Source organism: Fusarium poae, chromosome 2, assembly GCF_019609905.1.
Source record: "Fusarium poae strain DAOMC 252244 chromosome 2, whole genome shotgun sequence".
In the NCBI taxonomy this organism is placed as follows: domain Eukaryota; kingdom Fungi; phylum Ascomycota; class Sordariomycetes; order Hypocreales; family Nectriaceae; genus Fusarium; species Fusarium poae.
In genome coordinates, this window is record NC_058400.1 from 9,043,117 (window position 1) to 9,068,732 (window position 25,616).

General features: G+C 44.2%; 10 protein-coding genes across 10 annotated transcripts; 1 reads left to right on the plus strand and 9 right to left on the minus strand.

Moving 5' to 3' along the window:
- Positions 1-868: 868 nt before the first annotated feature.
- Positions 869-2,380, minus strand: FPOAC1_007083 (uncharacterized protein; the record flags this gene model as incomplete). The annotated part of the gene is made up of 1 exon (XM_044851551.1): positions 869-2,380. One exon carries the CDS (start codon positions 2,378-2,380, stop codon positions 869-871), a length of 1,512 nt encoding a protein of 503 aa, XP_044710263.1.
- Positions 2,381-2,548: 168 nt separating this feature from the next.
- On the minus strand, positions 2,549-3,439 carry FPOAC1_007084 (uncharacterized protein; the record flags this gene model as incomplete). The annotated part of the gene is made up of 1 exon (XM_044851552.1): positions 2,549-3,439. One exon carries the CDS (start codon positions 3,437-3,439, stop codon positions 2,549-2,551), a length of 891 nt encoding a protein of 296 aa, XP_044710264.1.
- A 1,094-nt stretch (positions 3,440-4,533) lies between these two features.
- FPOAC1_007085 (uncharacterized protein) lies at positions 4,534-6,264 on the minus strand (the record flags this gene model as incomplete). Its single annotated transcript, XM_044851553.1, has 3 exons — positions 4,534-5,627; positions 5,697-6,097; positions 6,146-6,264. 3 exons carry the CDS (start codon positions 6,262-6,264, stop codon positions 4,534-4,536), a joined length of 1,614 nt encoding a protein of 537 aa, XP_044710265.1.
- Positions 6,265-6,743: 479 nt separating this feature from the next.
- On the minus strand, positions 6,744-10,431 carry FPOAC1_007086 (uncharacterized protein; the record flags this gene model as incomplete). Its single annotated transcript, XM_044851554.1, has 4 exons — positions 6,744-9,181; positions 9,230-9,416; positions 9,470-9,766; positions 9,820-10,431. The coding sequence occupies 4 exons, from the start codon at positions 10,429-10,431 to the stop codon at positions 6,744-6,746; spliced, it is 3,534 nt and encodes a 1,177-aa protein (XP_044710266.1).
- Positions 10,432-11,140: 709 nt separating this feature from the next.
- FPOAC1_007087 (uncharacterized protein) lies at positions 11,141-12,328 on the minus strand (the record flags this gene model as incomplete). Its single annotated transcript, XM_044851555.1, has 2 exons — positions 11,141-11,977; positions 12,032-12,328. The coding sequence occupies 2 exons, from the start codon at positions 12,326-12,328 to the stop codon at positions 11,141-11,143; spliced, it is 1,134 nt and encodes a 377-aa protein (XP_044710267.1).
- A 1,721-nt stretch (positions 12,329-14,049) lies between these two features.
- Positions 14,050-16,759, minus strand: FPOAC1_007088 (uncharacterized protein; the record flags this gene model as incomplete). Its single annotated transcript, XM_044851556.1, has 4 exons — positions 14,050-14,409; positions 14,943-15,145; positions 15,213-16,194; positions 16,301-16,759. The coding sequence occupies 4 exons, from the start codon at positions 16,757-16,759 to the stop codon at positions 14,050-14,052; spliced, it is 2,004 nt and encodes a 667-aa protein (XP_044710268.1).
- Positions 16,760-17,361: 602 nt separating this feature from the next.
- FPOAC1_007089 (uncharacterized protein) lies at positions 17,362-20,317 on the plus strand (the record flags this gene model as incomplete). The annotated part of the gene is made up of 6 exons (XM_044851557.1): positions 17,362-17,421; positions 17,507-17,829; positions 17,887-18,327; positions 18,901-18,973; positions 19,032-19,120; positions 19,177-20,317. The coding sequence occupies 6 exons, from the start codon at positions 17,362-17,364 to the stop codon at positions 20,315-20,317; spliced, it is 2,127 nt and encodes a 708-aa protein (XP_044710269.1).
- Positions 20,318-21,071: 754 nt separating this feature from the next.
- Positions 21,072-21,806, minus strand: FPOAC1_007090 (uncharacterized protein; the record flags this gene model as incomplete). The annotated part of the gene is made up of 1 exon (XM_044851558.1): positions 21,072-21,806. The coding sequence occupies one exon, from the start codon at positions 21,804-21,806 to the stop codon at positions 21,072-21,074; it is 735 nt and encodes a 244-aa protein (XP_044710270.1).
- A 654-nt stretch (positions 21,807-22,460) lies between these two features.
- Positions 22,461-23,005, minus strand: FPOAC1_007091 (uncharacterized protein; the record flags this gene model as incomplete). The annotated part of the gene is made up of 3 exons (XM_044851559.1): positions 22,461-22,484; positions 22,537-22,889; positions 22,939-23,005. 3 exons carry the CDS (start codon positions 23,003-23,005, stop codon positions 22,461-22,463), a joined length of 444 nt encoding a protein of 147 aa, XP_044710271.1.
- Positions 23,006-24,131: 1,126 nt separating this feature from the next.
- On the minus strand, positions 24,132-24,870 carry FPOAC1_007092 (uncharacterized protein; the record flags this gene model as incomplete). The annotated part of the gene is made up of 4 exons (XM_044851560.1): positions 24,132-24,139; positions 24,184-24,491; positions 24,551-24,591; positions 24,646-24,870. 4 exons carry the CDS (start codon positions 24,868-24,870, stop codon positions 24,132-24,134), a joined length of 582 nt encoding a protein of 193 aa, XP_044710272.1.
- Between the last annotated feature and the right edge of the window lie 746 nt (positions 24,871-25,616).

Below are 25,616 nucleotides of genomic sequence, written 5' to 3' on the forward strand. Positions count from 1 at the left end.
TAGACGGGTGGTTACTTGAGCGATTGTATTTTTTCTTGTTCATATTTTGTACATTATACTTATTGGATATGTGATATATACCAGCCTACATCATGATCATTTCCCAAACCTGCCCCCTGCATTGTGTTGACCAAGTGGATAAACAAACATTTTCTTGCCTTCGGCAATCAATTTCCAAGGAACAGATAAAAGTCCGTCGTATATACGATAAATCTATCATCACGCTCCGGGATGATATCGTCGCTAGACGTCACGGCCCCATACTCTATATCTTGGCAACTCCAACGTCCGGAGAAACGTGGGGAGACGTTGAACGTCTCCATCACTAGTCTGCTGTAGCTAGCTAGCCTTGGCTGGTAGTTTGCAGCGCTGATCCTCTAGTCTCCCCACCTGTTTATGCAGAGCGCCCGTTGAACGTTTGACGGTGCTACGCCACCCGCTGTCAAGTTGCGATAGTCGACAAGTCTTGGCATCGGGAGGTTTTGGAGGATTGTGTTTGATGAGAGTGGGATTTATGGTTTTTGCTACGGGTCAAGTAGTGAGGGTTTTTGAAGATCAATCCACCAATTAGTGGTTAAGCTTATTCGAAACGCGCGGCTGTGGATAACTACCCCTCGTAATTTCATTGTAACTACCGTGGGATAAAGTCTATTTATTAAAGCTTCTCCGGAAGACAAACTAGACTAGGTAAGGCAGAAATTGAAAGTTGAGAGATAGACTATTATAGCTTTGTATTTGTTTTCTACGGTCTCCTAAGCTTTTGCCTCGGCGTTCTTAATTTTCCCTATTTTCCAACAGAGGTAAATCTGCTATGGAAGATATTGTATTCTTATAAAGTTTATTTCATTTGCGGATCATGTTTGCAGTTCTAGTTTACAATAGAGGCCGTGGGGGACAAGTCTGACAAACAAGGAATAGCTTCCCAGTCATCCTCAGATATAGCTTGTTTTTGTCGTATCATATCAATAATTTCTTGGTTTCCCTGCTTCTTAACCATTGACAAGAGTGTTTGTGGCCTGGATTCCGTCGATGATACATCAACAGAGGCGCCATTGTCAAGTAACAGCTCTACGATGTGTACTTGGCCTGAATCAATTGCAGCCCATAACGGCGTCTGCCCCCACAAGTCAGGTTGGTTAACATTGGCCCCTTTTTCAATGAGAAATTTGACGTTGGAAAATCTCTCGCACTGGACAGCCTCGTGTAGTGGCGACATATCGTTGCGACCTTCGGCGTTGATATCGAATCCTCTGTCGAGTAGCTCCTGAATCATAATGGTGTTTTTGGGTCCCATCGCGGCAAAGTGAAGTAGGTTTCGCCCTGAGAACTCACGCCATTCATGGATGAGACTCCGATCTATCAGTAGCCATACCATGTCTTCTTGCCCACGACGGAGAGCTGTTGCAAGTGGCAGGAGGTCATCAATGTATCGCCGGGTGTCGTAAAGCCCTTGATCGATGAGAAGCCTGACCATGTTCACCCTTCCCACTATAACAGCGTTCATAAAGATATCAAACGCGTGGTTATCTCTTATATCTGTATTGGCCCCTTCGCTGATAAGAAAAGTAACCACTGATTTCTTTCCTGCGATTACTGCCAGAAGCAACGCAGTCCTGCCACGACGGTCTTTGGCTTCCTTATCGCATTTTAATCTGAGAAGAAGTTTCACTACCAAGTCGCTTCCAGATTTGGCTGCTAGATGTAGAACGGTCCAGCCCCAACGGTCTCGCAGTTCCGTCCTTGACTTATCCCATAGATATTCTACCACAGCTACGTGTCCATGGACTGCAGCCGTATGGAGTGGCGAACGACCTGCCAAGTCCCAAATATCAACTGTCGCTCCAGCTTCAATCAAAAGTCTGGCTTTATCTTCTCTACCTCTCATTGCAGCATAGTGTAGCGGTGTTGCTCCGTCTCGTGCTTGTACATCCAGGCCTGCACCGCAATTGATGAGGTCTTGGGGTTGTTCCACATATACACCGTCATTTAAGCACATGTAATGCAGTGAAGTGCGCCCAAATAAATCTTGCGCATCGAAGTCGCCTTTGATTTGTTCGATGTCGCTGGACTTATAGTTGCCAATGCTGAGGTAGTGCGTTGCCGTTCGCTCGAGTATGTCCCTTGGCTCGGTAAATTTACCTTTGCTCCTCTCAAATAAGTTGATCGCTGCTCTACTTGGCGGTGCAGGTTGGGAATCAGGTAAACTCAAGACTCTGTACCTTTCGCGGATTAGTTTCTTGATACCAGGGTCTGCAGCCTCAAGTTCCCTTTGAAGCCTTTTGGCCACCTGCGTCGTATCAACATTCTCAAAGTCGTAAGATCCAAAATTACGTTCAACTGCAATCTGGCATACCAGATTTATTAATCGCTGGTACTCCATAAGGTTTGCTGTTGCCTTCGCCACAATTTGACTGCGTCTTGGGAATGTTCTGTTTGCTAATCGGAAAAGCCAAATGAGGTCCTGACCAGCCTCATTCCATTTCTGTAAACGTTCGCTCCGCCTGGAACGCTGCAATGCCAAGTTGATCACCGAATCTATCTTTGGAAGTCATCGTTCTTGGCTTAGTGGCACGATGACGCTAAGGTAGATTTGATCCAGATTTCCCAGTCCAGTGTTGTGAATATCTTGGATCATCTTTGACAGGTGATTGTTACGGAGCGAAAATATGTTCCACCTCGTATCTTCCGTGTCGTTGTCAGGTCGAATCTCTTCGGCGCCTCCTGCGATAGGAGTGGCCATCGCCTTAGCCACGGCCCCTGTAAATGATGAAAACAAGTCTATCGCGTATAGTGCTTTCAACGATTGATAAGAATCATTGTACAATAGGGTGACAACTCCGGTGTTGCTTTCGCAGTCCTGGTCGCTGAGACTTTTCAACTCGTCATCCCTTAGGCTTTCCACCTCGTCTTTACTGGAGCTGTAGTACTCGTCACATTCGGAAGATGAGCTGTTGGCAGGATGCCTATCATTGTCACCATTGTTGTTGTTCTCTGGTGACTCTTCTTGATAGTCGCTCTCATCCTGAGACGTATTTTTACCGTCACGATTGTCATCATAGTGTTCGTATCCGCTGTGGTCAGGGTTGAGACGTATCCGCGGATGTAGATATTGATTGGAGCCCTCCTCATACTGATTATAGCCAACAACTCGGTCTTTGCCAATCTGAAGCGCTTTACGTAGCGCGCCAACCTCGTCATCTCGAACCTCGTAGACATTAAGAATGTCTTTTGGGGACCACCAGAGGAGATCTCGGACGAGGCTTGGAGTGTATTTGCCGAGAATCCGCAGGCTATGTTTTTCAACTGTACCTTTAGAGCGCAGCCACTCATCTTGACCTAGCAGTGTCTGAAGCCAGTTATGCATGTTATGATTCGACATAATGCTTTGGCTTTGCAAAGAATCTCCCTCTTCCACAGAGGACAGCCATAAAGAAAGCATCGCTTCGATTTGGGATGCGTCCACTTTCTAACCGCTAACAGTTTTCTACAGGGAGATAACGACTTTCTATTTCCTTTCTCCCAAGTAATAAGTTTCCAAATCCCAAGTTAGGCTATTTAAACTCCCTAGGAGGTAAGTATCTAGAGTATCTTTTATTAAGTAATTTTTAAAGTATAAGTCTTAAAGTATATATATAAAATTAATTTATAAAAAAATATAATTTTTAAATTTAAATATTAATATAAATTTAATTTAAAAATATATATTATAATTTATAAAATTAAAATTCTAATAATTATTATAAAGATTTTTATTTTTTTTAAAAATTAATTATTAAATATTTTTTTATTAATATTAATAAAACTATATAATTATATAATTATTATATAAAATAATAAACTTTAAAATCTTTATTAATTTTAATTATATATTAAATTAAAAAATTATTTATAAAAATTTAATTTTTATATTTAATTTTATTTTTAAAAAAAATATTTAATAAAATTATTTAATAATTTTATTTATTTTTAATATAATATTTTTATTAATATTTAAAATTAAAATATTATTAATATAAATAATAATTAAATTATTATTTTTATTATTTTTAATTATAATATTTTTAATTATATAATTAATTATTAAATTAATAAATTAAAATTTAAATCTTTATTATATAAAAAAAAAAAGCTTTAAAAGTTTTTTATAAAATTTAAAAAAAATATAATTTTAATATATTAAAAAATAAAATATTTTAAATAAAATTATTTTTTAATTTTTAAAATAATTTTTAATAAAAAAAATAAATTATTAATAATTTATAAAATATTTAATAAAAATAATATTATTAAAAAGTTTATTAAATTAAAATTTATTATATTAAGAATTTTATAAAATTAAAAAAAAAAAGATTTTAAAGAAAAAAAAAAAAGCTTATAATTAATACTATAGCTTTTAATATAATAAAATTCAATATAATAATCCAGAGTATCGATTGTGCACTCAATTGCCCTGGCAAGAGACACTGCCTCTGCTGAAGCAGGGCCCCTCCATCCAGCCAGGTAAGAGAGCCTTTTACGTATATCTAGCAATGTCTAGGCGTTAATTACGCATTCTTCGATGTGTTGGGGAGCGGATGTCTGGCATTGCTCAGAAATACTCCCATCACTGGACTCAGAATTATGCCCCTCAAATTGCTCAAAACCTTCCAATGATGACCTCCCACCAGTAACAACATTCCACTTGTTGCTAGGAGACTCTGTATTGCTTGCAAGTTTAGCGCCAATAGAGCTATCTCCGCGATTATGACCACCCCAAGCCTCTGTATTAGTCTCACCTAAAGTTCTCGTGAACCAGTCGAGCTCGAATCCAGAAGGCAAAGGCTCGCAGGCAGGTGATGTTGCAAGTCCACGACGGACCCAAGCCTTAACACCTACCATCACCAGAACCGCACCTAACTGAGCGATTGACGCTGACCAATGCATCCCACGAAGACCAACAAACTGAAGCACGAAACCGCATAACGTGATTGTTGTGCCAATTATCGTAATTAAATTGAGAAATGTAGAAGGGTCATCATCTCCAGCCGAGTTGGAGCCAGTGTGAGTAGTAGAACGGTTTTTGCCGTGTTTGTTGGATCGTCTCGAAGTAGTGATGGTCTGTCGGTCATCTTTAGGATAGACCATGTAGGAGTTGAAAACCTGATCACTGACAGTTTTGGTCTGTTGTAGCCAGACCATTCGTGTCTTCCACCCAGCAGCTGCCTCATACCATTTTTCGTCGGTACTACTCTCCACGACATGGCCACACAATAACATTCCAAGAACCAACACCAGCGTGCCTATTGCAGTGCATGGATATGCATAGGATTCGATGGGTTTGTCGTCCTTTTGGAACTTCAAAGCCGGGTGGTATGTTGGAAACCCAGAGTATGCAAGGACTCCAAGCTGAAGACAAGTTCCAAAGACTGCGAATAGCCAAAGTTCGCTTCTGTTAGCTGAGGGATGACAGTTCAAGATAATGTTAGGCGAGTCCCCAGATGTGTCTCGTATAATGCAGATCTTTTGGAGTGTTTTTTCTGAAGTTGACGCCGACTCAGATCCCGTCGTGGGGCAGGCATTGGGAGTCGGGTTTGCTTGTTCTTCGTCACCTTCACAGGTCGAAGCTGTTTGAGGCTTTTCATCGCCATCTAACGAGCATGGTATTAGTAAGAAGTTTATGGGACCAAGCTCGCAAAAGTCGAATGTATGCCACTTACCGAGGTCCTTGATATATCCCTTTGCGATTGCTTCTTCTAGCTTAAGTACCTCAATCTCAGGTGCGGACTTGCTTTCAGACGGCCTGGTATTGGCGTAATGTAGTAGGCATATGAATTCTACCACTGGGGCTAAGCCCATGCATCGAACCACTTCTTGGCCATTCCAGACCTCGCAGACTTCCTTTGACGTCGAAGACATCAACTCAACTTCAGAAACTGCTAAATTCTCTCTAGCTCTTCCGATGACAGCCTTGAGCCACGGGGGCCCGCCAACACGGATAGAAGCGACAATAGCAGTAATTATTCCAATGGGTGCCATGGCCAAAATTATGTTGTCAGCCCACCCTGTAGATTGGCTCATGAATTGCATTGTCACTCGTTCTCCAAAAAGCGCCAATAGTCTATCCTGTATTAGAAATAGTTCATCCTGCAAATATTGAACGACTCACGGCGCCAGGTCAGAAAATAGATTATTGGAAAAGTCGTCGCCATCATCAGACGCTCTGGAACCCGTGACGAGCGTGGTGATGATGAGCCATTTGGCAATGTGTGAAATCGAGCCAGTCATGATGGCAAGTTCCCAAGAAGGGGTATCGAGCCGCCTTCCCGGTTCAATCAATTGGTTTGGGGTCTTAAAAGTAAATAGGAAAAGGGTACGGAACTCATCGCAAGCGGGTGGATGGAAACTATTAAAGATGAAATCTCGACAATGAGACCAGGGTCGGTTGGTCGCCTGATCTACGTTCATGCATACTGGCTGGGTACCCGAGGGGAGAATCGATATTATGAGCCACCTTTTGGGCAGCTATGCTGTAAATTGTTGACTTTTCACGAATCATATGACCTGGTGTTTGACATAAATCAATATGACTGGCTACATATAACGACCCATGCCTTGTCAGAGTCCACTTGTTGGCTGCTCAGATGCAAACACACAGACATGAGTGGAGTTTCCAGTATTTATTTTGGAGAGAGGAGAATCTCGAGTCTTCATTCGTAGTGAGATGAGACGAATATATCGAATCATTTGTGTCCCCGATAAAAATACTACCACGACCCTCTTGTATGTCGCGCCAACCTTCTCAAACTGGAACCTGACGAAGTTTGAAATAATTCAGAATCTTGGTCACCAGTATCCTCATCACTCTCAAAAACCGCAGCATACTCTTGATGAGCTTCTGAAACATCTTCATCCGCTTCACTGCCTTCCGATGGATCACATAATCTGGCCCCAATGTGGTAGCTGAATGTTGGCCGCCTACGCATGACGACTTGTACTGTCTCTCCTTGATCGTTGACTTGGCTCAAATCAGGGTTATTATCTAATATCTCTTCCACCAAATCAGATGAAGCGCAGTCCACGGCAGAGATGAGAGCTGTTCTTTGATTAGAATACTTCTTGTCAACCTTTGCGCCACTCAATCGTAATATCTTGACAGCTCTGCTTAAGACTCGTTCAGAAAGCAAAAGCATTGGAGTTTTCCCGTCATCGCCAATAGCATCAACCTCGACGCCATGGGAAAGCAGGATTTCCAAGATGGTTTCGACATCACTGGGTTCAGATCTTCTGTAGAGCAATGGATGTCGCCCTTCCATCTTAATGCCTGATTCCCCTTTGTCTCCGATTGCAAGAGAAAGTAACGGTGTGTTGTGTTTGTTGTCTAGTGCAGAGGCATCAAGGCCATACTCGAGTAGCGTTGATACCAGCCACGGGGATCCAAAAGCAGATGCATAGTGTAAAAGCGTTCTCCCGGAGTTATCAGTTGACTTGACATTAACTCCCAGACCATCCAGTAGGCTGACAATATGCGCATTCAATCCGTTGTAAATAGCCAGGAGTTGAGAATAAGGGTGTATTGGTTTTGGAGTTGATAATTTCTCTTCAAGCCTCCGTGTATAAAAACGAGGTGTACTGGGCGGAAGATTGACGTTTTCGTCAACCGTACTATTGGCAAAGACCAAAAAGAACCGCCAATTATCCAAATGAATGATAAGGTTGTGTGCAAGAAACCACGATTGAGCATCTGGGAACGGACTGGTACCACTGTGTATGGCTATATGGACAATGACATCAAAGATATCCAGCCCGTCTTGAACGATGGCGAGACTATCTAGATGTTGTGACCAGAATGATGAAGCGTATCGAGTGAGATTCTCTCTTTCAAGCTCTGCGTCATTGGCAACAATCCGAAGGAAAAGATAGTAAATGCAAGATTGTAAAATCGTGACATGACATTCATCACGAGAGAATCGGTTATGCCAGATACCAAGTGAATTGGATGTTTTCGTTTCACGTTCCCGGAGAAGAAATTCTCGTGCAGTTTGGTGAACAAGAAAAACCTCAGAACGGATGACCCGAATGAAATGGCCACATGTATTCTTCAGGTAATTTTCAACAGAACTTTTGAGATTGACCTTTAGTTCTTGGAAAGAGACTTGTTGTGGAGTGACTGCAAGTGCCACGTTGAGTTCGTCGAGAGTCAGCGGTCGGGCCGCAGCGAGAATTAGCTGGAGGAGTTTCCGAGCTTCATTCGATCCGTGACTCCGCTCGAGTAGCTTTGAATATATGGCGTATATATCGTCGTTGCTCAATAGCTGTTCAAGTTCCTTTTGCGATGCTCCGGATGATGCAGCTTCTTTCAAGAGGTCTATCATGAGCGTCGTCCATAAAAAGGTTCGGTCGGCCTTGTCGATTAAAGTCCTTTCGAGCCCCGACAGTAGATCATGTGGTAAGCCTTGATCACTGAGTTCATCAATGTGACTGCGGATGACTAACTCCACATCCTCACTAATGGATCCTGTCTGGTCTTCACCGCGAAGACGAACGGTGGCGACATTATTCCTGAAAGAATATTTGATAACATTCTCTGGGCGACTAAGAAGAATAACCTTGAAGAATGGCTTCTCGTCTAGTTTCTTTTGTTCATACAGCTTGTTCAGGCGTTTCAATAGCTGGCTTTGTGAGTTCTTTTCACACTCATCCAAGGCATCGAGAATAATAAGAAGGTTAGTGGCCGACGGGTCTTTGGCGATGGCGGCGAGAATATCCCACAAACTGTCAAAATCTTCAAACATGGCCTGGCCTTTGCTTTCAAACACGTCAAATGCATGACGAAGCAAAGCCTTATCATCAGTAAATATCTGATGTAGTAGTGCCCGTATTGCAAAGAGCGAATTGCGTTGTTCGTCGTTGTCGTCCTTGAAGAAGAAATGGCAAACAAACTCTGGACGTGATTTTTCAGCCTTTTTCTCTTTTCGTAAAAACTCTACCAGAAATTTGGCCAAAACCGATTTCCCGCATCCGGGGTCTGCTGATACCCAGAGCAGACTAGAGGCTTCCTTGTTCCTCCACTGGCGATATTCGGGATGTCTCAGAAACCATTCACATGTGCCTGCGACTCGATCTGGGTTTCTGTCACGATAAGATTCGTAGTTCTTATGATAGAAGCCGCGAAGACATTCGAGCTGTTGGTCATGTGATAAATCTTGATTATTCTTAGCTATAGACTTGAGTAACCCTAATCTTCACTTACTGGCAGGATAGGATACTTCGTCCCTTACGAGACCAACGACCATTTCTTCCAAGTGAGAGCAAACACGACTGAAACTCCTTTTCCCGGCTCCAGAGTCTGAGAACTTGCATATAGTACTATGGTTCCCATCAAGGGGCACTGGAATCTCGTTTGGTAGATTCAAGACAGCAGAATCCTTGGCCACAATCTGTGAATCAGTCAGCGACAGTTTCAGCATATACAACTGGGCTAAGATCTTACCTGTGCATTCAGAAAGTCCATTTTCTCTGTTTCGTAGAAAGTGATAATGTGCAATGCCTTACTGCGATCCACAAAAGACTGGGTAATTTCATAGAGTGCTGGCGAGTTCTTTTTAAGATCATTAACCACCTTGGTGTTTGTGCTGATTCCTAGAGTCGAGGCTTTGAGAATCGACGCCACTACTTTGCCAAAGTCTGCTGACGATGACCCAACATGAGGTGTGCCAAAAAATGCCACGCCACGAATGTGCTTGAGAAGATCGGTGTACCTATCGCGTTCTCGAGCTCTCACCAATGCCTTGTATCCTTTTTTAGTCAATCATAGGGAAGGTCAAAGACGCAAAGACTTACTTGTTTGAAGACGATGCCACCTAGACTGTGGCAGATGAATATGATGGGACGTGTCTTTTCCTGGTGGCTTGTCCTGCATGTCATGAGGTCGGAAAGAAGACCCTCGACAAAGTCACTTATGCCTGCTGTGGACTTGCTGAATTGAACATTGGCATTGTATCCAAAAGACATGATTCGTGCATTCGGGATGCGGTTGGGAAGCATGTCCTTGAGCCAATTGATCTTACCTCCCTTTGTCGATAGTGTAGACCAGGTTTTGGAGTAGTGGCCATTCAGACCATGAATAGCGACAATGTCAACAATGTCAGATTCATCCCGACCTTTGTCAATAAGAGTGAATAATCCCCGGCAATCTGATTCATCCTCAACTGATTCAGACGATGATCGTGGTGGATTAGAAACCAGCGCTTGTGCTGGCTCCTGTCCACCAGTCCCAGGGCTCAAAGTTTGAGCTGGAGCAGAGGGCACTCTGGCATTGCTCCCATCTTGTTGTGTATTAGATGCAATGGTACTTGGGTCATTCGACTTTATGGGTTCGACTTCCGACTTCTTCTCATCCCCCTCCCCTCTTTTGAAGACCTTGGACAAAGCTTTTCGGAATCCTCGTGGCATTTCGGTCAATCTTGACACCAAGCCACAATCGGTGGTGAAGGGCGATTTAACACTGTCTGATTGGCGCTGCCGATCTCAAAAGTGACAGTGTCGTAAGCTGTGAGACGTGTTTGTTTATAAAAATAATTGCGGGACCCAAAGCGTATAATATAGCAGGAAATTCCAAGTTGATATAGCTTAATTGAGGCACAAACTGATAACAAAGCAGCAGAGGGACAAGATGATCTGACATAAAATCAAGGGCGGGGTAAACGTTGCACATTTCAACATTTCTAGGTCACATTGCTTCAGCCTCCATATTAGTGCTTACGAAATACCAAGATCAGGCAATTGGCTATTGAAGTGCACTGAGCGGCTGAAAAGTACTATACTTCCTATGAACATAGCCTCATAAGTAGAGTTACATCTCAAATTACATCGGTATCTCTATATTTCTTCATTGTAGTCCTCCTATAGTATCTTGGCTCCAGGGTGGGACGCAAATTCGATTGGGATTTGTAGGATAGGACCCCAACGTCGAGACCAGGCTGAATTGAGGCCCGCAATACCTGTGGAGTCTCAATTATTAACACAGCTAAATCATCCCTGCAATGTCAAGACTTCCTAGGTACCCTTTTCAAGAAAGCACGTATCGAACAGGTCTAGGCATTAGATTTGAACGTCGTTTTTGTTTTGACTATTATACATTGCATGACTAGATTTATAATTCCTAGCAGGTGATTATCTCACCAGTAGAGAGAACCCGAGTCCCGCCATCTAATACTCTCTGTGGTGGCCGTTCCCAACTCACAACCTGCTCACCCCTAGCCCACGCATCCTGCCGTCTCTCGAAAAAGGTATCCATCATAATATTGGATGACTCCCCATTCATCTTTCTCACCAGAACGGACTTTTGTGGCGGTTTTGGCATTGACGGCCAGTCAATGGACCTTACATCCTTAGGCGGATATACATGTTCTGCCCTCCTCTTATGCCATTCTTGCAATAAAGTTTGATACGATTCAATTGGAGCGTCGAGCATCACATCCGGGTGTTTTACCCATTCTGACCCGAGGTCGTCGAGGTTTTGGTCTTCGTGAGATACACTCCGGACACTGTTGTTCCGAGTGATAATCTCAAAGGCAGTAAACACCACTCCCTTGACATCATTCCGGGCCTCCACATACGCCTCTCCTTCTTCAGGTGGATGGTTGATGCGAGCTGCAAAATTAAAGTCGAAGAGCATAATAGAATCTGTCACCTCGTCGACCACGAGATTTCGTGGAGCAATGTCTTGGTGTGAGATACCGTATACAAGGTTCAATTCGTCTGCGACCTCTATAAGCTGCCTGAGCCACTTGAGCTTGAAAACGCGCGACTTGTTCTCCTCAAGATTACCCCCAGGCACATAAATGTTGGTGAATCCAACCACGCCACCCTCGAGCTCATCAATGACGACTCGGTCAAAGGGGACAATGTTTGGGTGCCGTGGGAGACGCATCCATAGATTCATCTCTTTCCAGGATGCCTTTGCATATTGCCACATGAAGTAGTATTTGAAGACGGCCTGTTCATTGTTAGTCTTATCTTTATGAAAGCGATTTTCCAACAATTGGTAGACCTTTTTAGCAGATTCACCTGCGCATGATGGATATGCAACAAGGTCGACGTCGGGGCCAAGCCTATCGAGTTCTTGTAGCTCGTTTCTTCGAACTGTTTTAATACCCTCGGGGAGAGAAGCATCTTGCAGGGATGGATAGTGTATGTAGTAGTTCATGTCGTTGTTCGCATCGGTGTATGACGAAATGATCTCACCGCTTTCCGATACGTATACCCTGTAAGTATCAGGAGATATTTGATTACTTAGACGGCGGTAATGTTGAATGGCGAGATCGTCGTCGTCCTGTTCTCCGTCCATAGTCACCGAAACTACTCGTCTCTGGTCCCAATCAACAACATGCCACGTACTTGGCCCGCCAATACGTATATCGCCACTCAAACAAAAGTATTTAGATTCCTCGTGAATCATTTTGGTGCTCCCTTTTAAAAATCAAGGTAAAACTTCAAATGAAGGGAGTTGAGGATCTGCATTTGGGTTATGATGGATTGCTTTTCAGTAGAAATCGTTGCTGTGCGGGGTTAATTTAGATAGAGCCCCACAATTCTAATGTCTACCTTCAGCCAACCAATCAAGTGTCCGGTTCCATCTGCTTGTTGGTTTGGAGTGTTTGTTGGTTTGGCACTCATGGCTTTGCCGGTATTCTGTTGGCCCCAAGTTATTTTAGTAACTATGAAACTCTGTTGGTAGTTAGTGTGACTCTAGTTCGTTCGAGAGCGCTTAACATAAGTACTAATTGGTCAACTGCTTGTTGGTTGATGTTGACGCTGTAGTCTTGTAGCTTGATTAGAGCTGCTAAGCCAGGCGTCGCTCTATTTTTGGATTGCATGAACAACCTGTCACCCACTGCATTATCAACTTGGGTCTCAATGCTGTTGTGAGTGGGTATGTAAAGGTCGATGCGGCCTGACTTCATATGCACCCGACAATCGCGCGCCTACAGTCACTGCGATGATCACCTTGACATTCAACTTAATTGTAGGACTTCAAGATGGCAACGCCAATGTAACTAAGAATACCAAAAATACCGCGCGCCAACTGACCTAGCCAAGAAGGTTGGAGGGCATTGGCGGAAGGATCTGAAGGGTACTTGCATATCTTTCCAGTCTATATAATAGCCCCAGCCTCAGCAGACAAATAGCGAACATGAAAACCATCTCGAGTACAAGTACCAACTGTATACAAAAAAACATAGTACCGCACTTACTAAATCTATCTTATCCCACTATTCTTCTTACCATTTGCGCACTGAGACTAACAGACGAAAAGCGAACTAGATTTAGTCAGTCATGGCTAATCAATCAACCTTGATCCAACCACACCAAATAGAAGAGGCGGCAAACCTATCCAAGGTTTACAGAACCGAGACTTGTTACTGCGGATGGTACTTCTTTTATGGGCTCTGTGGGCATCTCGCACAACGCCATCCCTTGAGATGCGGTAGTAAACGTACACCCTCTGGTCAGAGCGGGTTCTGCAAGATTGCAGCGCCGCAGTACAATGTTACCGCTTACCATGTCAACAGCTACTGCAACCAGTGCTCTGGAGGACAGTAAGCTTGGGAAGTATATTGGATTTTCAACAGTTGGAAGAAATCACGGAAGGGTCGAAGGAACAGAGAGACGACAGTACTCGCAAAACGTGAACAGCAACATGAGCATTGATAAAGATAAAATTCCAAAGAGTCTCATAGTCTATCATTGTTTCTATCAGTTGAGGGATTATCTGACTTCTGTGTCGCAACTTGATGGACGGACGGGAAAGAGATCACCAACCCCGATTCCTACAATGACTATAGCCTTGCAAACACAGCCAGAAATAATATTTGGGAGATACTGAAGTATAACCTTGGGACACGTTTCATAACCCTTAATGGCAACATATTGCATCAACGGAGTATGAATAAAGACAAGGTTTTCTAGACAAAAGTGAAGTGGAGATTCTTCGCCCATATGCTTCTTCCTAGTTCCATGTCTTAGAATTCCATTGCCATGGATGAAAACTCAAAAGCGCCAAGTCTGTCAATACCTGGAAATGATCCTATTACGAGCATATCTCCAGGGTTCCCGTCTCACCCTAGCCATCCGAATCTCGTGATCATGTATACGCTGCTGTCTCGACTGTTCATAACTCTCTCGAAGTTGGATTTCCGCTTCTTCAGCTGCTTCCCTCTCTGACGGTGACATGTCCTCATTCGACTTAGCTGCTGCTTCTTGTCGTCGTCTCTGTTCCTTATCATGGTCCGCACCCAGGCTACGCCAAAAGGTCTCTTGTTCGTTTCGTATTATTTGGAAATCGGATTCTCTCGAGTAGCGATCAAGTATATAAGGTGGGAACATACCGCGTCGTGGGAGTCTGCCCGACATTGTGTTGTATGGGTGCTGCAAAACTGGTTAGCTATGTGCAGTAAGATATAGACCGGATTGACTGACTTTTTTGTTTGGATGAACTTGCAAGTTGTTCGATGTTGAAAGGTGAGGAAGTTACCCTGTCTATATGGTTGGGCAGAAGCCCCTTTTATATTTGATTCTATAGATTTTAAGTTATATAAGTTAAACTTTCTTAGACATATAATTATTAAGGGACCTGTTATTCGAAACTATTCTGTAACTTTAATATAAAAATAATAATAAACCTTTATTAAGAATCTTCTAGAAACTGAGATAGATATGAATATTTATTGATAAATTAATCTGCGTAGAAATATTAACTTTTATTAAAAAATAAAAAGAAATTGAGAGGGCCTGAGCGAAAACTTACGAGATTGTGAAAGATAAAAGGGAAAAGAAAAAAAAACAAGGGGATAAAACCTGATCCATTAAAAAAAAACCTCATCAACAAACTTTCTAAGCAGAGACATAACTCAAGTGACTGCTGGAAATTGTACAGTGAAGTTCTACCTTGACTGACCCACTCCAACAATAGCATCTCCTCTTTTTTTGTTGGCTTCCACAGCCTGCTTCCTTCTCTTCAAGTAGATCTCTTGTTTTTGGCGCATCTCTTCTTCTACTTTTGTGTCTGCCTCCGTGAGACAAGTCAGTATCGGTTGAGATCGGTTCCATGGATGAAGAAATTCTGGTCCGGCGCTGGACCAGAAGGCAGAATGTTTCACATTAACTGTTATTGGGTTAATTGAGCTGCAAGAAAAGGTAAAAATGCAAGGGAACTAGGAGAAAGAACTCACGATAGTCGTGCACATCTGAATGCAAAGCCAATGTATTACGCCATGCATCAATCCAAGCGATAACGTTAAGGTCGTCATGCAGATCTTGACGTTTCATGTCGAAAAATATGTTGGTCTGATCAACTTGATCAACGAAGTTATACATCTCGTGAAGGAGATGACGGCCGAGTAGGACGTCTGAAGTGAGACCTTCGAGGATGTAAAACATCTGCATATGGGCTGCTGGTCGTACAGTTTTGGTTGCTGGTTTGTCGAAAGCGTTGAATCTTGCACAAAAACAACCACTGATGGAAGCCATCGATCCATCCGCAAGCTGGACGGACTGGTGTTGTTGGTCGGTAGGCTCAATTCGAAGCCCACATCGAGCAGCAAATTCGGGCGAGGCAAGATTAATGTCTACCCGTGTATCTACATTCGCTCCAGCTGGAGTACTGTTGATAAAACACCGGAGGACCCGGCGAGGTTTCTTGAGGTGTAAAATCCGTGGAGGGGACAATGTCGTCGCAAATGGGCGGGGAGAGCGTACCAATCGATCAAGGTGAGTTGTGAGGGTTCCTGTCTTGGTAAGAAATGCTCTGCCGACGATGACAGAAGTGGCGAGATTTTCTACCACGTGGAACTCAATAGAGAGGTTTAACGCTCCTTTTGTGGGAAAAGAAAACCGAGTCGATGTTGTTTTGTCGTATGTGAGAACGTGGCCATTCGCCAGCTGAGCAATGTTACCCAAAAACATGTAGAAGCAACGGTCCTTAACATTTAGTTTGAGCTGCTCTGCTACACTTGCAGACATGACATTGTAATCGGATCCAAGGTCCGGAGTAGCCATGATATGCTGGCCTTCCAAGATGAGGGGCAGCTCGATATCGATTTGCTTGGAGTCTTTTTCAACCGTCACTCCAAGGAGTTCTGGGTTGATCTCACGCTGTGAAAACTTATTTTTCGCATGGCTCTTTCGAGTTTGCGATGGTTTTATCGCCGTCAACTACCCCAACATCAGGTTAGTAGATTTCTGCATGTAAGGACTGTAACCTATAGAACGAGAAACGCTCAAACTGACAAACAGTAGGGACTTGACTTAGAGTACTTACAAGGATTGAAATCAAGTCAAAGCAGAGTAGCATACACGAAGCTATCCCAATTAACCACCCCGGCTGGATTCTTTGACAGAGATCTCCTGAATGAGTTGAATTCCTGAAAACTGCCGACCATCTCTCCATTGTCGGGCCGTCAAAGGGATTATTATCTCGTTGCATCTTCTCACTTAAAGCCGGTCCCCTGGGTCTCATCAAGATATTCCAACATTCCCTAACCTGTTGAAGTTCGCCACCCATCATGGCTTGAATGGAGTGTTTTACTTCACTCTTTTTGATGAGTACTTCATAAGCGTCCTGGAACTTCTGAAACTCTGCCTTCGTGGCTGGATGTTTGTATAGCTCACGGATGTGACTACGAATGCGCAGACGATATGCTAAATGAATTGTAGAAATCTGGGCATCCCGTTGCACTCCCCGGCTCTCATATGGGTCAGCCCAGAGTGTAGAGGCCATGTCGAAGATAACGGACAAAAGGCGATGGCTGAGGGGGTTTGACTATCACTATGATGTCTGACTTGAATCAAGAATCTCTGGAGCGGGGTATTTTCAACTGACGCGGGACTTCAGGCTGTAACTACCCGGTAGAACTCGCAGACTGAAAACCATTAACTAATGTAGATAAGTCTCCTCACTGTCAGCTTCCACAACGCGAAGCTGTTTTACTATTATATGTCTCATCTCAGGCTGATCCGTATTCCATTTCCATGCCTCACAACTCACCAGCATAATTCTGTCAATCCTACCCAAGCGCCACAATCTGACTGTATGCCCCATTTGCACCTGTGTGACACTCACTATGACACTCATTACCAGGCTCGGAGCAATGAACAGCCGAGCCTTGTTTCTGACAACATATTTAATGATCCAGATCCCAGTCTTATGTAGCATTGTACTATCATTGCTTGTTCCCCGTCGCATCAATTGCTGGACTCATTTGGGCATAATTTAAAGTACGACGGCAGGCATACCTATGAAAAGTGATCAACATGGATCCCCTTTCCATGTCAGCCTCTATAGTAGCTCTCATGCAGAGTGTCTCTATAATCAACAAGGGCATGCGTTATATCGCTTCTGTACGCAAAGCACCTGCCCAGTTCCTCGATCTCCAAAATCAGGTTGGTTTTACTATCTCCGGGCACTCAAGAGTTCTTCTGCCATAAGATTCTATACTGGCCCAATATAAAACTGATCATTTCTCAGTTGGAGACTATTCAGGGCTACTTGGCGGAACTCCAGCAAGTTCTTGACAAGATCTCATCCAAGGATGCTCCTCTTCCACCGCCAGACTTGTCACACGTAACAACTGTTTTGAAGGCTTTGAAGAAAGACGTGGCCGAACTGGAGGTGATCGCTTCTGAGTACAGCGCAGAAGCAGCCAGTCGCACCAACTCCAGGGGTCTTCCACGAATTCCAAAGTTCAAATGGCGCCGAGATTTACAACTCATCAACTCGTTCCGACAAAAGATTGTACAGCGAAGGCACGATATAGTCGAGAGCATGCGTCTGCTGCAGCCAAAACAAAAGTAGGCCCATCATTCATCTCGGGACCCAAATGGGTAGCTGACACGGGTACGAAACAGCCTTGCGCAAGCTACACTTATGCTTGATATCAGGGACCTAACGAAAACAAGGTTTGATGATCTTAATGGCCTAGTCAATCAATCATCACAGAGGTTTGAGTCCTCCCTTTCAAAATTAACCCAGAAGCTTGACGAAGGTTTGGAATTACTATCGCCTACAGACTCAGATGGCGAAAGTTCAGAGCCAAGGTTGAATGATGCAACAATTCTCAATTGTGTGCAAGACCTTCGTGAGATAGCAAAAGGCCTATCTGAGCACAACAGTAGGCTACTTCGCACTCTTGACTACAACGCGCCATTTGAAGGCGTGGAGTTTTCCACTGAGGAGTTCTTATCATCGCTCGAGTTGTTGAAGCAAGAGGTGGACCATTTGAGTGAGCGAGGAAGAAACCTTGTCACTGTCGATGATAACACAGAATTGACGGATGTTGATACCAGAAGGTATGGGGAAATTATCAACGATATAAGAAAACTTATAGGATCGCTCGAAAAGGCTGCGATTGACAATCAGAAAGCTCTGAGACGTGTTCCTATCTCACAGGACTTTAGGACAATCAGAGACTCAACGATAGAGACACCTTGGCAACAGGCTCAAGCTATGCTCATCGATACATCAGACCTTGCGGCGCCAGCCGTAGAGAATGGCATACTGAGAGTTCAAGCGATAGTCAAAGCAAGATGTAACGAGATCTGCAAATGCCGATGCCACACGGTAACTACACTTCAAACACCCAGATTATTCTCCCGTGCTCTAGGCAGATTGATCTTCAGCTACAACAGTATTCCGCTCTGGAATACCCAAGCATGCAATCATCCTAGATGTTTGAAGAATTCCCAGACATCGGTGCACCTTAATTATCTTTTTCCGAGCTGGATGCCTCGCTTGGCTCTAGCATTCTCGGTCTCTTGGGATAGCGTGGTAGGGTCAGGGGCCTCTTTATACCTCAATGTACCACGCGTGGTGCCAGAGCAATCGGAGATCTTCAAGGCTATCGATTGCAACAATATCTCCAGGATCCAGTGGCTGTTTTCCAACCGCATGTTTCTTCCCTCTGATGTGAATGAGGATGGAGTCTGCTTACTTACGGTAAGACTACATGGTGACCATCTCACAATGAGGAAGAGATAATCTAACCAAGAAACAGTATGCTCTTTATATGGTCAAGTCCTGGCCAGCTGCCCAGCTTCTGCTTGAGCTTCACCCTCGAGTGTCTCATAGAGACAACCATGGCAAGTAGGCATACAATTTCAACTATATGTTTTGCGTGCCGCGTCTAAATAGGCATTTAGTACCCCTACCTCAATTGCGTCTTGGAAGTATTTCGTTCACGGCCACCACTTGCCACCGGATATCAATGCCTTGTATCGCAGGGTCATCGAACTTGGAGATGAAGAGACAAATTCAACAGTAATTCATGATAGTCTTATTGCCCGCACCTCCTTGACAGTGGAGGAAGCCATTAACCTTAAGCCAGAGTGCATCGACACCATGGACAATTTAGGCCTGAGCCCATTACAATGGGCCGTGTTACGGAACAACGTCCAGGGTATTGAAGTTCTTCTTTCCTGGAACCCTAACCTGGAACTCTGCGACTACGATAAGAGAGTAGCTCTACACAGAGCAGCTGAGTTTGGATTGATAGAGTGTGCTCAGATGCTTATTAGCAAAGGGGCCTATGTGGATGCTAGTGACGCATGGGGCGATACTCCGTTGCATCTCGCAATCTCACTCCCTTCAACGCAAATGCTAAACCTGTTACTCTCCAACGGAGCCAAGATCCTGAGAAACAAATACGGACGAAGCCCAATACATGGATCCGTCTTTGGATCATTTCCCCACGATGAAGCCGTCATCGAACAATACATGAAAGCACTCCAGATAGCAGGTGCCGATATCAACGCATTGGATTACAGTGGAATGACTCCTCTTCTTGTTGCCGTGCAACAAAGTCATATTCCGATGCTCAACACATTACAAAGACTTGGTGCGGATATAGAGGAAAAGAGTACTAATACCAACGGAAGAACTCTTTTTCACATAGCAGCCATGTTTTCAGACTCAGATATGGTCCGCCGACTACGCGAAGCGCGATTAAGCCTAATTGATCCAGACGAGACCGATGAAGACGGCCTCACAGCCATGGAAATGCTGTCCAGGCGTTTAACACTATCGGCCACCGAACTAACTGAAGGTCAACAACCGGCAACTATTAATGAAATTTCATTATTTCAATCCTTCATCGATGAGGCGCGTGAAAGATACTTGATGAAGAATACTTCTCGGTCATGGGGGGTTTCAACAAAGGATGCTGAGCTTGTCAGTCACTTAGTCCACGATGACCCATTACACTCCACATGTGACAGCAATGAAGATAACTCAGAGTCGAACAGTGATACAGATGGGTTTTCGGAGGCTGTTGAGTATCAGTGATGATATAGAATACTGGTAGGGATTACTATTCAGGATCGGCAAGAGCGAGAGAAAGAGGAGAAATGCTTGAATATGCATGCTCACTACAGCTCATGTCTTGTTGGTGGCGAATATGGCCGTTAAATAAGCGAGGGTAGTAGCAGTTTAGGGCACGGCACACCCGTTCGTGAGGATTCTTTGTCTGTCCAATCGGTCCTAAGGAAGTTATCGTGGAGCTGCAGTGGTGTTGTGCAGGCAACACCAATAGCGTTGCGACTGGACACACCTATATGACAGCATTGACACCTTGTTTGTGAGGAAAATGTAAGCACACATATAAAAGTCACGTCCCATGACACACCAGTACGTAGTTGGCTGTGTGTCTGGAAAGGGGCAAATGTCATCCCTGCACTGGACGTTCCTGGCTTAGGGGTCTGGCCGACATCTTGATGTGTACAAAGATGAAGATCCATCCTCTTTAGTCACTGATACTGGCTAGCTCATGCCAAATGACACTTTCTTGACATATACACAAACCATTTTCTGTGTCTGTTTCAAGTGTAGCTATCGGATTTCCCTCCTAGACAGTATATGTACAACCAGCTTTGCCATGAGTGGCTACAAAGTTGATTCCCTTGGTCGGGATATGAAAACATCAGCACATAAATAACCCTGGTCCTCGAGGCCAGCTGGGTTCATTTTATTATTCATTGCCAAATGCATATAAGAATATACTCTGAGACGATAAATCATTAGGCAAGTTCAACCTCACGACTCAACCTCTCAACGCTGCCAACTCCTCCTCAGGCACCATATCCTTAAACTCTTGCATCTTGGGCAGATCCTTCAACCCCTTGGCAGTTGCAGAGACACATTTGCTCATAGGTGTACCATATTTGAACATTCCCTCACTACCAGGATTGAACCAATCTTTCTCCAAAAACTCCCGATCAAAAGATCCAAGACTTAGATGGAAAGAGTCACACCATCCATGAGGCATTTTTCCCTGATAGCAGAATTCAGGTTCAAGCTTAAAATGATAGCACAAGGGCGTTCCACAACGTCCACAAAAGCTGCGCGACATAGCAGCGTTGGCGTTAATGGAGTGGAAGAAACGTAGCCAGGTTTTGTTCTCGCCTGTTGCACGGAGAACATCTACGGCTGGGACGTAAGGAGGGCGTTCGGCGTCAGCCTTCTCTGCGTCATAATCCTCTGCCAGAGGATCCGTAATGCGACCAGACACAATTTCTGTCTCTGAGGAGGGTACCATGGCGGATACAGTGAGCATAGGTGCTGGAATGTCGGCTAGGCCAGGAGCAAGAAATGCACCGGTTGCCCTGCGGCAATCGTTACAGTGACATGTAATGGACCATGGGAGCTTGACTCCGACTGCTGGAGGCATCATTGGGTTAAGTGGACGTTCCTCCACGGATGGAATGGCGATACGATAACGGATGGCGCCGCAAGAGCAGCCACCGGTGACGTTGACTGATTCATTGGGGAGAGGCATGACGATGAAGAGAGTGATATTGTTTGCCTTCTGATTGTCATTCGTTAACATACCTGTATACCTATTTAAATACCTATTTGTTACCGAGATTGACTCCAACCACTACGGCGAGGCGCTCTTGGCATTACATTTGCGTGATTATTACTGTAAACATACGAGACTAACGCCCTGTGATCAGTCCACCAGCTGTTACGTCTAGGTTGGGCTAGTCCAGGCTTAGGTTTTTCGTATTGACTGGATCGCTAACCAAAGGTAGCCACTCAGCTGAAAACATGGGCATCCATAAAGCGGAACGAATTTCCTCCGTCTACGCGGATGGCGGTAAAACAATCGTGAAGAAACACAAGTCGGTAGCTATTAGATCTTCACGGTATTTACGGGCGTCGTGATGCGTTACTTCATTTCATGATACGGAAGGTAAAACACTTCTTGTTATTCTTATGCAGCCAGCTTCACATCGTGTAGAAATATATTTTAATATTGATCAATCTATTTATCGTCAAGATAGTTCTAAGAGCCCTATTTTTCGTGACGAGGCTGCACCTATCGAGATCGTATTAAACTTCGAGGAACACCCACATCAATCGTCGAGATAGTTATTCACAAGATTACCTCCATATGTGCCACATCTCCTGGCTCTAGCTGTCACGTCTCTTAAGCCGGTTCCTCTGTGTTTTCCTACACAATCAATATTAGTGAAGAAGTCATTTGATACAAACGGTAAACTTACACATCTGAAAGAGGCAATTCGCTGAGGGATACTACCACCATCTCCGATGATCTGGCTTACGGGAACACACGAGTCACCCTCTCCCGTTCCAGGTGTACCAACGCCACTGCAGTCATTTAGTGCATAGAATTTGCAGACAGAGCCCGTGTCATGCTTGGGTTTGGCAGATTTCGCAATGAATGTACCCTTGCATTCCCAAAGCTTCTCACTGCCACCTTTGCGAAAGTGTTCGCATTCAGTGCCTTCGTTCAAGCTTGCACCAAAATTGTAGCAGTCAAACTTGTCGCCGGTGAAGATTTGGTACTCCGTTTCCCCACCAATTTCGCATTTGTTGTCTTCGTTCATGAATTTGACTACACAGGTTAGACAAGCTGTGGTTACGATAAGATGGGAGATACATACCATACCAAGCTGATACGTTTTGGGTAACAGCAAGGAGAGTGATCAGACTTGTGATTGGGAACTTCATTGTGAGATAAGAAGGTTGTATTAGCGAGGAAATACGGACAGGATTTAGTGAGGATATTGGAGAAGAAAGAGAGATGCGAGTAACACTTACTTATACATCTCCCGATGCTTCTACAGACTTCCCAACAGCATGTCATGTCGTCATAAGCGAACGAAAATGTTTTGCCAAGAGCCGAAGGATGCTGTCCATAAAGGTTCGAAACAAGGCACAGGTGATGATCGTCCCGTACGTCGGCATTGGAGAGAGCAGGCCCCATCTGGGGTGAAGGTTTAAGCATTGCCGAAGGATTATTATTACTTAACAATAATGCGAATACCAAGACCATCGCAACATTTGTTCCAATTGAAATCAGTGGATCATATGCCGAGTGGGGAGCTGAGCTGAATCGTACATGGAGAGTGAATCCTACAATGTCCAAGCTTTAGGATTAGCATGTTCTAAGATAAGCGCTTAGATAAAAACTGGCTCCAGAAACGGAACTAAGTGCTGAGTTGGTTGAAGGTCATTTATCCTCCATTAGCTCTTATTAATGGTCCAAGAGCTGCATTTCAAGTTTAAAATATATTATAGAGATTACTTAGTAGAGTCCTACCTAGAGACTGGAGTCATACATAAAGCTATACTAAGGAACAGACTCTTGTAAATGTTCTTATCAAAAGAAGGATTCACTTTGTATAGTAGCCTATGGTAGCGGAGTTTTAGATCCGCAGGAGGCTTGCAATAATAAAGAATATCCTTCAAATTACCTATATAGAGAAGGGCACTGGAAATACCTGCCTCCTTTAAAGTAGAGTTACACCTGTCTCCCTACTTGGAAGTATAACACTTGCCGGCGGGGCAAAAGTCGTTAGTCGAGGGCTTGCATTGAATTGATTGTATCGGGATAAATGCGATTCATTTTCTGTTGCATTCATTTCAAACGACGGTGCAGCCCACGAAACATATCCGAGCTTAAAAGCTATCTGCTAATAAGATTTCACTATCTCAAACTCATTTTATGCAAGACTTTATCACCATAGACTCAATCTATAAATCCGTCCTATTCCCACAAAGATATCTGACTGATATAAAAACGCCCTTACAGTCAAAGCTGTTAGGTTTATCCTCACAATCCCCCTCATGTAACCTATGGTACTCAGGGTCGTCACTAGACGGGTTCTTCCAAGTCATCCACGTACCCCCTCCGCAACCCTCCCAGGAGTATTGGAACCCGTTGGGCAACAAGAAGGGATGGCTACAGGGATTGTCTGGCTCTGGAACGGGAATGACTCCATAGTTGCATGAAGCATTCTTGGTACCGTCCAAGGCAAATCCGATATGGTACTTCTCGCCATCTTCTTCGCTCGTGCCGATCCAAATTGGATCGTCGGGTACATCAGTTGGATCAGGTGTTGCAGTAGGCTTGACGGTTGGGTAGGATGTGGTAGTTGATGTTGCCGAGGTGGTTGAAGATCCAAGGCTCGGTGTTGTGATTGTTGATTCGTAACTTCCCACAATTATCAGCATGTTACAGGTTTCTTGACGGTCATGATGTCTTGCCTTGACGTTGTAGAATTCTCTTCAACATTGTGCGTCACATTTGACTCCTTTTTAGACGCCAGTGTCCCGCCCACAGCACCACCAATTATTCCTCCACTTACCAAAAGGCTGACCACTACAATAAGAAGCCAGTACCGCCTCCACCAAGGGTTCTTTGTCTTGTAATGTGATAGCTGTTCCGGAGGGTTTTGTGATGTTGATGCGGGGGCATTGGACGGCTCGATACCCTCCGTTGGCTTGACCTCGAGGGTAGAGAAATCACCGCGGCGACTGACCTCAAGGGTAGAGAAGTCTGGCTCCCCAGTAGGATTTCTGTACTCGGACATGATCACTGGTAATATGAATAGGCAGACTCAACGACAAAGACACAATGACAAGTTTAAGGGGGTGATTGTGGAGTACCCTGTCGTGGCAGTTGAATGCGGCTGAAGTATTCATGTTCACAACACATCACGGCATGACAAGGTGGTCAGAACGCAGAGTTACATTGTGGCTTGACGATATTACCGACAGCCAGAAGCTGAAGAATATGGCGGACTGCGCGAGCGGGGTAGGTCAGAGATGAGGGACATTCATCAGTTCGGCTGCCGCCTGAAAATCATGATCGGGCGTTGAAACGTACTCTAGAAGTGCGACAGTCCATGTTTACAAACGCGAGTTCCGGGTCTGGACGATTCTAAGGATCGTGGCTTGATTTAAAAGCAATCATTTTCACATACTCGCCCAATGGTTAAACAGAACCTGCGCCATCAGAGCCGAGGTTAAAGGCTTTAGAAAATGAGGCCAGAAAGCAGAATCACAAAGTGTCGGGGCACAAGGGCTGAATATGCAAATGCGTACTAGATCTTACTGACGACCGAAGAGGCGTATGAACAGGCAATTAACTGGACTTCGAGATTGAGGTCTCTAGGCTCCAGGCTTGTTCGTTCTTTTCAATGTTGGAGATGGAATAGCAACATATCAGATTATCGAGGACAAAAGGAAACATAGAAGAGAGAGAGTAAGTACAAGTCTCGTTGTCTTCTCTCCGAGCAACGTGCCTTCGGCCAGAGCGGCGAGAATCAACGCGCCG